This window comes from Tasmannia lanceolata, unplaced genomic scaffold, assembly GCF_043159265.1.
Source record: "Tasmannia lanceolata isolate RefF3 unplaced genomic scaffold, GAP_Taslan_0.1 ptg000016l, whole genome shotgun sequence".
NCBI lineage: Eukaryota > Viridiplantae > Streptophyta > Magnoliopsida > Canellales > Winteraceae > Tasmannia > Tasmannia lanceolata.
This window is the reverse complement of record NW_027518693.1, coordinates 3,002,191-3,015,050: the sequence shown is the minus strand read 5'-3', so window position 1 is coordinate 3,015,050 and position 12,860 is coordinate 3,002,191. Positions and strand designations below refer to the sequence as shown.

Genomic DNA, 12,860 nt, shown 5'->3' with positions numbered 1-12,860 from the left:
TTCTTTCAAGAAAAAAAGACTGTGTTTAATAAAATGATCAAATTTCCAACATCAAATTCACTAACAAATACATATTTCCAAATAACAGCATTGCTAACAACAGAAACAAAACACAATCCCTAAAATCAGAGAAAGTCATTACATTTCCTCTTAAAAATCTAATTCACAATCAGAACATACTTATCAGCATTGAGAAAGGCACAAAGCAAACCCAAATTCCACCAATTAGCTAACGAGGGGTCTTCTTCTTGCCCGCAATGGAGACCCGCTTACCCTTCAATGTCCGGCAATTGTTCTTGGTGCGCTGCCCTCTGCAAGGCAGCCCTTGTTCATGCCTTATTCCGCGGTAGCACCTTATCTCCTTCAATCTCCTTATAGCAAGTGCATTGAAACGCCTCTGCAATTGGGTACAAATTAGACCTAAAAAATAGTGGAGAAACGCCTTTGAACAACAAGAGTAGAATTTTCTGAAGCAAACATGGTTTAAAATTTCAGCCAAAACATGTCGTTTCAACCAAAATATTTCCGGTTTCCGCCAGGACTGAAATGAAATCCACATTGAACCAGATTTTTTACCAAATATCGCCGCAATTTCACGCCTATTTACAAGATTTCCACCGAAAATTACAAGACTTCCAACGAATTTTACAAGATTTCAGCAAACTTATTCAATTTTTATGTAGATGAACTTTCACTTTACAATGACATCCATTTAAATCAACCATAATCATATCATTTCCTTCTAAATTGTGTAAAGAAGAAAAATTCCAAGAAAACATTTTCAGTCAGAAATATTTTCATGCAATCCAAATAAACCCTAAAAGAAAAACCCTAAAATAAATCATAGAGAAATAAATGCCTTTGAACAACAAGAATAGAATTTTGTGAAGAAAATAAGAGATGGGTATTACAAGGTCTCCTTCAATCATGTATTTAGAGACTTCATCTCGGATTATAATGAGTTCATCTTCTGATAAATCTTTGGTGACTTTGTTCTGCATATTTAGGTCAACAAGGATTTGCTTAGCTCTTGTACGGCCGATTCCATGAACGTATTGGAGAGAGTATTCGATTCTCTTTGCGTTTGGTATTTCCACACCTCCCACACGTGCGCATCGAATGCTTAGACCTCGGAACTGAACAAAGAGATATACAATGAAAAAGAGGAAGAAAAATAAGAAGAAATGAGAGAATGGGGAAATTAGGGTTTACCTTGAGAGATGATGAAGGATTTGATGAGAAGGAAAGGGAGTTGGGAAGTGAATTATTAGGGTTAGGGTTTCCACATGTGGTTACTATGCAGAGTGAAGAAGCAAGAGGCATTGCCATTGCCTGTGCCATTTTTTCTCTCTGTTTCTACTTTTCTTTTTTTTATGAAGGTATGTTTGTTTTGGCTTGCCTTATCTATTCTTTAGTGAGATAGACCATCCATATTAGTGGGCCCTGTACAGTTACACTATAAGATGATCCAAACCATCCATTTGATTTTAGCCCTCCCATCTAGAGAGAAACTGTATATTATGAAAACCTGTCTTGATCGTAGGGTTGGGATCATCGTACGGGAATAATTTTTTGGGTACAACCTTTGTGGCCTATCACATGGACGGTTTGGATCGTCTTATGGTGTAACCATATTTAATCAAGCTCCATGGATGAAAGTGTTTCATTTTTGCTATAGCATATAATGGCTTAGGTGATTTTTCTCGATCCGGGATTTCTTCAAAATTGTAGATGAGAGACAGGAGAAGAAGCGGACCCGCCTAGTTTTCTGATTTATCATCATTCTATCCATCAGTAAGATCGTAGCAGATCATCCCATGTTTCCAGGTTTTAGAAATCTCAGGACGCGGGAGAGATTTCTAAAACCTGGATTTCTTACTTAAAATCTAAGTAACGCCGTCATGACAACATACACAAGCGTACTCACGAACCCTCTTTTACACTGTTTTCAAACTAAAACATGGATTCTAAATTCTGCGTATCCAAACAGGCCCTTACTGTTCCATACCCGATAACTGTCAGCTGCAACCTTATGATCTTCTAACTTAATGCCTTGGTCAAGCTATAACATCTTGTTGCAAAGATCCTTGACTCTAGTGAAGCTGTCGGATATATTCACATGTCTCATTGTTTACATGAGTTATTCATAATTGTCACCAGTTCGAACAATAACATTGTCTTTAACGTGTCCATCTGTATGGAAAACATTGCCTTTCCATCTTTCATCCACCATTCTTCAATATTCTTCTTCATTAGTATCACGACGCCATTTGGTTCCAAGTTACAATTTCCCCCAACCCATATTACAAGCATTACGCCATCGCAGCAGTGAGCTATTTACATAATTATAACTAATTAGTTGCGAGACTTCTACTGCAGGTTTATGCCCTTGGCTTTTTATCTTCAAGTAAGTTTTGCTCCATCACCTACAAGTCCCAAACAACACCCATCAATCTCACAGAGCAGTTTATATCACTTGAGTTTTTGCCAACATAAACAAACAATAGGACCAAGAAAACTAAGCACACAAACACAAAACAATGGTACCATAAGGTCGAAAATGTGTAGGCATTTTCGAATGAACAGAGACAATTGAAGGATCTTTTTATAAATGAACAGAGGAAATGCGCAGCATCTTAAGAATGGTATCTTTAGTTCCAATTTACAACCAAACGGCTGAGATTACATTCATCTAAATTAAGCCCCATGGATATGAGATTTTGATTCGCGCCGCATCAGTCGTATATCAACGACCATCATCCTTCGATGAGCAGAAGCCTAATTTCAAGATTCGTGGTTCTGTTAATGAAGGGGATTCGGTGCCATGAACCCAAAAGCCATATATAATCGTTTCAAGGGAAAAGTTTTAATTGTTCATGGAAGATTATTCTGTCCATGCCAAATTTGTTTTTATGCGTTACCCAATAGGACGATCCAAACTGTCCATTAGATGGGTCACAACGTAAATTGATTGTGCCCAATAATTCAATTCTCTAGGATGATCTTAGCCCTCCCATCTAGAGAGGATATGGTAACCTCTTTAGATTGGAGGGTTGCGATCATCTTATGGAAATGAATTTTTGGGCCCAACCATTGTGGCCCATCAAATGGACGGTTTCGATCATTTTATGGTGTAACCCTACAGTACTTTTTGAAAAATACAGAACTATAGGGCTTACACCATATGAAACTCGTATATAATCCTTACTATTCTAAAAGCGTAAACCAACGAAAGTTCGTCAACTAACTTTAGTCAGAATTCCCTCCGTATCCTGCCCTTTCTTTTTATTCAACTTCCAAATAGGTCCCAATTTTTCAGGGCATTCTCGTCTTATCAGCCTCCTGATTTGCCCTCCATATCCGTTCAAAAAAAAACCTGCCGCATGTAAGCCACGCGTTTAGCGTTTCCACGTGTTGTCAAAGTCCCAAAACGTGTATCACTTGATACCTTCGATTCTCTCACGTTTTTCGAGAAAGTAATCTCCATCGTCCGTTACATCAGCCCATTTTTGTCATTATGTTTTGTAAATAAAGTGTCCAAGAACTCACGGTCATCTCAACCAACCAGTTTTCTTCCCTGCTAATTCTCTCTACCACATCGCCATCTCTTCTCTCTCGACTCTATCGATCACCGCTTCTTCAGGCAATGACGGCACAGAACCGTCATATCACCTTCGTTTCCTATAGAAGATCTCCAGCGAGATTTTGTACGCATTTTTTCCTCCTCTCCTTATTTTCTTTTACACTTTACTTTTTCTGTTTTCGTTAACGGCGACTGAGTTCTCTTTCCATACTTATCAATTCGACTTTCAGCTTTACACATTTAGAATGATAAAGGGTCTTCCTCAAGGTACTCTCTCTCTTTTGTTTTACTTTTCCAGTTGGGGCCAAAGAGATTAGGAACCGGAAGGATCTGGAATTCCCAACCCTCTCTAATTCTCTGCAATTCCAAACTCTTACGCTTCTTAATCTCTCTGGTCCTTTATAATATGCGTTTTTTTCTTCCTTTTATTTTTTCGTTGGAACTTTTCTGTTACCTGATAAGTGGGTCTGCATATGCTTTACCTCAACAGGATATTTTATTTTTTACTTTTTTATTTTATAGGTTGTGGATATAATTTACTCAGAGCTTCTTTTTTTTCTATTAATGGTGAGTGGGTTTCTTTATAACCATGGAAAAATAAACGTGGATTTTTTTTCAGGTTCTCTAATATTGAAATTCAATTCCAAAGATTTGTGTTTCTTCTTGTATTTCTTTGATTTTCACCTCTGAAATAGATTTCCTTTTCACAACTCTACTGTCTTGAAGAAGGTGATTGCAGATGGATATTGGTTATTTTAGAAAAGGGGAATAATCCTTTATTGTGAGCTTGCTCTATTAGGGCTCTTTGGGTGCATAATCTTATCTTTCTATGCTGCTTTCTTTGTTCAGTGATGACTTTTCCACCGATTCCTTAATCTTGATTTGCTTACTGAAATGTCTCAATTATGCTGTTTCTTTCTGTATATTTACTTGTTCTTTTTTCCTTAGTTTGTTAATGAATCATCCAATTATTTGTAGATAAACAACAAATTGATGGTGCAAAGAGGTCTGCATAGCCACATGTGAAACCTTTTTTTTTTTAAGAGCAATGATCAAATCCCCCATTATATGTGAATCATTTTTAACTCTTCTCTAACTTTTGCAATTTTTGCCCTGAAACTGATCTATAGCTAAGAATTGGGGGCCTCCTAGGGATATTCTTATTTGTAAACAAACATGAAACTTATGGTAAATTGAGGTCTACGATAGCCACATGTGAAACTTTTTTTTTGTTGACGATGATCAAATCCCCATTCTATCTGCATCATTTTAAACTCTCTAACATTTTCAATTTTTGCTTTGAAACAGGTCTGTGGCTACTAAATGGGGGCCTCATAGGGATTTTCACTTGGCAAAGAAATGTCTAAATCTAATGTTCCATTAGAAAAATCTGGCATCTCATAGCATTTTCCGTTCTTAGATTCTTCCACTTTAACTTTACCCCTTATAACACTTACCAAATTGAGCAATGGCTTGTTTACTTCTACAGATTCCAAGGAGTTAATAAATGAAGCGTCTGGCCGTCAGAAAATCCCAATTAAGCAGATCTATGCTGCCATGAACAATCTAAATGCTTTGAACTTCGTTGGCTACGGTATAGCAGTATTACCCTCTATTTCTAACTGCTGCAGTATTACCCTCTATTTCATTCTCAGAGATCAGAATTTCATCAAATTAAAACAAAAAACACACATCTTTCTTCTAAATATTTGGCACCAATCACAGAGGACAAAATACTAAGCACGGGAACCCTGAGAAAAACTAATATGATGAACTGCAAAAAATATGTTGTTTTACTTTTACAAAATCTGGCAATAAAATGCTTTAAAGATAAAATACAATAGAAGTATATGTGAATGTGTAGTCATATATTTAACACAGTTCTGCCGAAGAAGCAATGTAAATGGTCAATTGAATGTTTCTAAACATTTTTTATCAATCACCATGTGTACAATTATGTGTCGTGATCTTAGAAGCACGAAGCGGGTGCGGGGGCGGGAAAGTGTGGGGTCTAGAAGAGTCTAAGTTTGGGAGCGCCATGGGAGCTTTATGTAATATTTTCTTTATATATCTTTCAAAATTCAAGTACATCAAAACATAATAGTTTCTAACCATTTTCATATGTATCTTTCAAAATTTAAGTAATCTAAAAGCTAATTTCTAACCGTCTTCACCGTCTTCATTTGTGTGCACTCGTTCCTCGTGCCTTCTGAAGATGCACAAGCCTTTGTGCTTGCTCTAATAAAGTACTTTGAAGAGTTGGAGGAGTTTGATGAAAGGAAGTTGGTGATGGCGGGACATATAGAGTAATAGAAGCAATAGAAGCAGGCTGGGAGCGTCATTAGAGCGATTCCAGTCTCTCTGGGGTCGCGCTCCCTGAAAGCTCCTTCCTATGGAGCGCCGAATCGAGGTTCCGAGGTGGGAGCGGCACCACGAGAGAAGGTTCCTGCTTCTAAGGTCGTGATAGGCAACGTTTTTAGAAAATGGAGTTGGCTTTCTTGTATCGAAGTTTGAGATACCCCTTTATGTCAATTCTCATGGTGGATATGCATTTTTTATATATCTATATAAACATTCATGCAATTAGATGTCATCCCCTCGGCAAAATAAAATAAAAAAGTTTACGTCTTTGAACATTGGGATCATAATCAAATCCTAGGGTTTAGGTAGATTTCTTAACAACTTTCTTTCAGTGTGACAAGGACAAAATATTTTAACATTTTATATTGGTTCCAGTAGAGTGGAGAAGCTCTGATATTTATGAATGCAAAGTCACGGTTATTGCGAATAATTCATTGTTTTCTTAAGCTACATATGACTAAATAATCCTGTCATGACATATTGTAAAAACAATACTCTTGCTTATAATTACAACTTCCCGTAGCTTAATAATTATAATAACAAATATTATAATTGAATAATAAATTCAATTAAACTAATTAATGCTGTATGGGATAACTCTCCGTACATCTCTCCTCCACACAATGAAGGCTTTCTATCATATAAATGATTTTGAGGTGTGAGATCTCTAGGATTCCAAACTTTCTTTATAGAGAAAACCATACCAACTGGCCATAGAATCAACTGTTTCTTCTTAACGATAGAATGAGTTAATAATACTTACTTGGCGAAAGACTAAAGTATGAAATGAGTGCATATAGTACTTAGGTTTACATTACATAGTGTTTGGACTGAAGACATGGGCTTGGATTGCTACCTTCTTCATTTGTGGTAAGCAGAAGCTATGCAGTTTTTTAAATTGATTTGAATTGATCTTTACCATTGATTTGGAATGTTTGGTTCTTGGTTGTGAGTGTAATCCTTTGTTTAGAAAAGGAGATGCAAAGAGAACGGCGTATTTCAGTCTTTCAATTATTATGGCGAACTTTATGCTTTACATTATGCACCGAACCTTCGTTCTGTCAATAATATTGTGGGCATATCACCGTTTGTCAACCTCTTCTATCTTTCCCTCACCATCGGAGCAAAAGTGGCCTTCTATATGGTGGTCTACATCATATGAAGCATGGATGGGGTTCTGCTTTTGGTTCATTGCCCATAGCTATGAGTATTTAAAATGTGGTTTTCTTTATTGGTAGTCCTTTTTACAGACTCCGGTTACCGGGAGGAAACCTTCATATGTGAGTCGCTCAAGTCCAATGCGTCTTTCTCTGGCAGTGATCTTACAATCCACACATATGATTTAATAATTCAAGATCTTTTAATTCTGGATTATGTTCCAGAACTAATATGATATAAATTATAAAGCAATCACTCTTTGGATTCAAGTTCAAATTAGTTTTAGTTTCCCTTATATAAGGATCATACTCTTTCATAGCATGAAGATCAAGCATGTGGATGAAAAAAATTTCCAACGTAAAAGATATTTTTGTTCCTTCAGCTATGTTTAACCTATTAAGTTTCTTCATGTGCTAGGAGGAGTTATAGAAATTGTGGTACTTTTATTCTGATTTGTCTATTTCTTCTGGATGATGTTTTATGTTTTGTTCTTGAAATGTTTCTTCAGCTATGTTTAGCTTACATTTACTTTTTCATTCATTTTTTTGAATGCACATATTTTACATTTAGGCTTTAATAATATTGTCTTAGGTTTGTTTTGTTTGTTCTCTTTAACTATTGTTGTTTTAGGAGAACCTATACTTTTCTACATTAGATTACTTATATTGTTATGATGGTTAATTGGTGAAGCTTGCAATGATCAATTTTTTTGCAGCAGTATATAGTTATTAGTGTGCTCAATCACATCTTTTACCTTCCTACTTCGTGGCTGCCTTATTTGAGTGGGTGACTTTTGTGTAGCAATCTTGTCGGTTTGTTTTGTCCGCTCTTTTTGAAGTGATGAGCCTTATTCTGTTTATCTTCTCAACTAAATGCTTCTTGCTTGGATGCCAGTTTTGTACTGCATTTCTGTGGTCCTTTGAACTTATAGCCATTTAAGTAATTTTGTACAATACATCAATTGAAATTTTGGCCATTAGTGTCAGCTAATTGAGATTGCCAAGCTAGGGAGTGTGCATAACTGATAAGTCTTTTTGAACTATGATTCATACTACACAAATGTTTCAATAACTTTCTCATATCTAATCCAAAAAATGAGCTTACTAATTGGAGATGGGGAAGTCTCAAGCACCTATTACTTTCAAGTTATTCCCCTGTTCAGTGACACAGTCTTAATCCTATTATGTTTCCTCATTGGCTTTTCCCTTTTCAATTTTGTTGCGAACCAATTCTGGTTGAGCTCCATGTTTGCTGGCAATGTTGTTGGCCTCGCCAACGGTGTTGTTGCAGGATTGTCTAATATTGGTTTAATCAGATAATTCAAATTGTTGGACTTGTAGCAGCTAGCTTTGGCTTGGTAAATTTGATTTCTAGGTAAACGTTATCTTAGGGGTGATGGTTTGGTATGCCATAGCTTGGAGACAGTCCAGGGCATTGCAGGGCTTCTCTATGTACTGTTTGGCCAGGTGGATTCACTTGGTGGATCCGTTGTCATGATGTATGGTTTCTCTTTGTTTGCTCAAGCTGCTCCTGGGCTGACGTTTGAGGTGGTTCTTTTGGTTTCGAAAAGGCAAAACCTTGTTTGTTTTTCTAATCATATTCACAAGGTACTCTGCTTTTGACTTCTTGTTCGATGGCTGAAAGTTATAACTGAAAGCAGAGTCAATACAATATCAAATCAACCTCAATTTCAGCTTCTTCGCGTGGTACAAGATTCAATTTCTTCTCAGAATAAGCTTTTAAATTTTGCAATTCCCAATTAGATGAATGTGTATAGATAATCCAGATTGAATGACCAACCTATTGTAGCAATCATAACATCCTAACCACATGTGGCACAAGGCTTGACACCAATTGCTTTCAATTTCTTCTCAGAATAAGGTTTTAAATTTTGCAATTCCCAGTTAGATAAATGGGTACAGATAATCCAGATTGAATGAGAAACCTATTGTAGCAATCATAATATCCTAACCGTGGCACAAGGCTTGACACCAATTGCTTCGTATTTGTGGTAACCAAATCGGTTGCCAATGCTTTATTCTGGTTACTATTAATGAACTCGATGAAGTTTATTTTTGAAGAGGAATGAACTCGATGCAGTACGCATAACAAATTGTAGATTCGAACTCGATCAAGACCATGTTAAAATTTGGCTTACTTTTCTTAAACCTAAAAACTTGATTGAATACTCACAAAAATCAACTAGAGTACTCGAAGGCTTTGAAATTTGGACCAACACACATTATTTTTAAAATCATATTCATTGTGTACTAACTTGAATTTCAGTCAAATACTCGATCAAATATCAAGACTAAACAAGGCTGAGTTAAGTTACCAGTTTTTATACCTTGAATTTTTTGGGTGAAAGTGAACTGGCGAGCTTAAAATCATATTCATTGTGTACTTACCTCGACAACCCCTCTTGCCATGCTTTAAACGGACCCTTTCTTTATTTTCACTCTTTTTCTTTCTTGTGTAACACTGATGCTGCTAAAAACTTGTTGCAGGTCCCTAGGGGTAATTTTCGGAATGACAGAAAGTGGTGAAACAGTGGGTGCGGTTATAACTCAACTTTTATTCTTTTCTGGCCCCAAATAGTCAAAGGAAACAGGCATCACTCTGATAGGAATCATCATTCTTTTCTGCACCTCATACGCTTGATATGCTTCCCACTGAGGTGGAATGTTATGTGGCCCATCCATTGAAGCTAATGGAAGATCAAGGGGCACGCCCATCCATGGAAGAAGATTACTTCTTGTTTGAATGTGATTCTAAGGAGAAAAAGAAATGTTTACATCAGGAAAGGCTACAATAATTCCCATAAGTGAAGAGGCTCATATATTCACCTCATAATTCTCTTTGATGGTGCACCTATACATGTATAATGTGACTGTCTAAGTGCAATCTCAACTGCTGGGGATAGGATTAGGGTCATGTTGATCCCACATTGTAACCTGTAATTAGCTTTTTATTTCTTGATGTGGGTTTAGTACTTCACTTCTTTCTCTGGTTGAGACAGTGAAAGTATGTATATGGTTGAGACAGTGAAAGTATGTATATGCATACAACACATCTACACATTCAAACAAGATGCAATTTAGGGTATTCATCTTTAGTCGCACGTGCATTGCACGTGCATCTCTTACTAGTAATCAATAAACAGGGACTACATGGGCTTACCAAACCCGATAAAATCCTTTCTCATTAATTTATCCCCTTTCCTTTTGCCTCATATTTAGGCCGTCAGTGTTGTGAATGTTAGAAGGCGAGGTGGAGGCATCACTGTATGATAGGGTCCGGACTCAACACTGAGGGAATCCGGACTCAGCACTGAGGGGTCCGAACTCAGCATCCAATTAGCTGCTGGCACGTGGCCCTCACAAGGACCGTTGGAAGGCCAACACCTGTCTCCACTAGGTGTGGCACCTGGACCAATCAGGGACCTCCACCTGCCCTCCTTAGGTATGAAACCTGGTCCATACAGAGGCCACCACCTGGCTCAGAACTACCACCTGTCCTAGACAGGTGGCTCAGAATCACTATAAATAGCCTTCACTTGTGCTAAGGTGAGGGTCCTGAAAATCTGAGAACCAAAACTCTAAGCTTTTTGCTCTGACATTGCTCTGCACTCCTGCTCATACTGACTTGAGTGTCGAAGCGCCCGTCCGGAGTATCACTCCGGGTTGGTCCTCTGACCCTTTTCTTTCTTGTCTGTACTCTTGTGCAGCGCAGGACTCAACCAGCCCCTCAGTCGTGGCTCGTTAGTTCGGACCACCCAGCCCTACCATAACCTGTTACCAATTTTAGGCCTAACAGATTTGGCGCCATCCGTGGGACCACGCAACAAAAAGCTGTTCGAAATCTCACCCAGATAAAAATGGTAGGACAGACCGGCAAGCGAGCACCTCCGACTTCTCGGGCTACCCGGGCTACAGCCCCCCGGGAAGGACGAAGTGAGCGGCTGGCCTCGCAGGTGGAGGTCGGGGCGGCCGTGGAGCGGACTTCACCCCACTCGGACCGTTCAGATCCCACCCCGACCCCAAGGGAGATGCGGGCCCTTTTTCAGGAAATGACTGCTGTAGTTGCGCAGTTCAGGAATGCGGCCCCCGCACTCCAGCAACACCCAGTCGAGGTTTCTCGACCCGTTCAGAGGGGAGAAAGCTCCCGCAGAGAACGCGCATCTCCACCCCGGGACCAAACTCGTCACTCCACAAGAAGAGACCACCGCTCGCGGGACAGGAACGTGCGCCCTGAGCCTCGACAGCATCACCGGTCACGATCCCCCTCCGTGCAGAAACGTGGCAGCAAGAGAGACCCTATGCACGGAGAGGGATCGCGGCACCGGCGAAGGAGTCCCCTCAGCCAGTCCGGATCCGCAAGGAGCCCATCAGCCGTAAGGAGTAGACCTGCCCGTCTGGCCGAACAGAGGGATGATCCGATGTTACTGAGAATCCAGAAGATCGATAATAGAATCGAGGAGTTGGCTAGAGATCATGGCCGCCCTGCTTCAAGGATCTTCAGTAGCAATCCCCCTTTCACAGACAGGGTACTCGGTGCGGCAGTCCCCTTGGGCTTCAAGATGCCGCAGATCCCGCAGTATGATGGGACCACCGATCCCGTGGATCATCTGCAGACCTTCAGGACCACGATGCTTCTCCACGGGGCGTCGGACGGGTTCCTTTGCAGGGCACTCCCCACCACATTAACTGGAGCCGCGAGAGACTGGTACTCACGGCTGAAGCCCAAGTCTGTTGACAATTTCGACGACTTCGGGGACGACCTGGCCCGGCATTTCATGAGCAGCAGAAGGCCTCGAAAGACGACGGCTTCACTGATGGCCCTGAGGCAGGAAGACGGTGAGGCCTTAAAAGCGTTCGTTGGCCGGTTCAACAGGGAGGCCCTTCAGGTACCCAACCTGGATCCCTCCGCGGCAACGAATGCTCTTCTGGCCGGAGCCCGGTCCACCGACTTCCGAAGAGCAGTCGCCCGGCGCAATCCACAGTCCTTGGCAGATCTGATGACCGGGGCGGAAGAGTACATTTCCGTCGAGGAAACTCTCGCTGCCCTGGATTCCGTCAGCAAGAGAAGACCAGAGGAGAAGAACCCCGCCAAGCAGCGTAGGGATGACAGGCCCCAGAGGAAGGAGAGCAGTCCGTCCCGGAAGGAAAGGAGCTCCCCCCGGCCTCGGAAGGAGAGGAGCCCCCCGACGAGGGAGCGCTACACGCCGCTCACCGCTTCCAGGGCTCAAATTTTGGCAGCCATTCGGAAAGAAGACTTCATCCGATGGCCGAAGAAGCAGACACCAGAGGCGGGCACGCAAGATATGTCCAGGTATTGCCGGTTCCATAAGAGCCACGGCCACGACACCAACGCCTGCATTCATCTCAAGGAGGAGATCGAGCAGCTGATAAGCAGAGGGTACCTTGGGAGGTACTTAAAAAATAATGACAACAGAAGGGAGCGCCAGGACAACCCGAGGCCCAGAGACAGAAGTCCTCGAGACGCCCAACCCCTGGGCGACCGCATCCAGGCTCCTGCCCCGGCCGTTCTCCCTCCTCAGGTACCTCAACCTCAACTTCAACCTCATGGTGTTATTGGTACCATTTCAGGAGGGCCGACCGCGGGAGGGACCTCTTCATCGGCCCGCAGGACCTATGCCCGGCAGATCAACGCCGTCCATGCCTGCAGCAAGAGGGCCGAGCCAGAAAATGAGATATCCTTTTCGGAGGCAGATCTTGACGGTCTGATCCTCCCGCAC

At 40.9% G+C, this 12,860-nt stretch overlaps 1 protein-coding gene and 1 long non-coding RNA gene across 4 annotated transcripts; one reads left to right on the top strand and one right to left on the bottom strand.

The window, feature by feature from the left end:
* Nucleotides 1–1,389, bottom strand: EMB3137 (Ribosomal protein S13/S18 family). The gene is made up of 3 exons (XM_077357191.1): nt 1,213–1,389; nt 912–1,136; nt 1–397 (listed from the first exon to the last, which is right to left on the bottom strand). Exons 1-3 carry the CDS (start codon nt 1,339–1,341, stop codon nt 230–232), a joined length of 522 nt encoding a protein of 173 aa, XP_077213306.1. The 5' UTR covers nt 1,342–1,389; the 3' UTR covers nt 1–229.
* A 2,150-nt stretch (nt 1,390–3,539) lies between these two features.
* Nucleotides 3,540–10,207, top strand: LOC143848079 (uncharacterized). 3 transcript variants are annotated; one of them, XR_013235305.1, is made up of 4 exons: nt 3,540–3,707; nt 3,814–3,850; nt 4,106–4,150; nt 4,892–10,207. It is a non-coding gene; the product is annotated as an uncharacterized LOC143848079 (long non-coding RNA). The 3 variants fall into 3 exon arrangements; XR_013235306.1 differs by lacking the exon at nt 4,106–4,150 and having other exon boundaries at nt 5,073–10,207; XR_013235304.1 differs by lacking the exon at nt 4,106–4,150.
* The last annotated feature ends 2,653 nt before the right edge of the window (nt 10,208–12,860 follow it).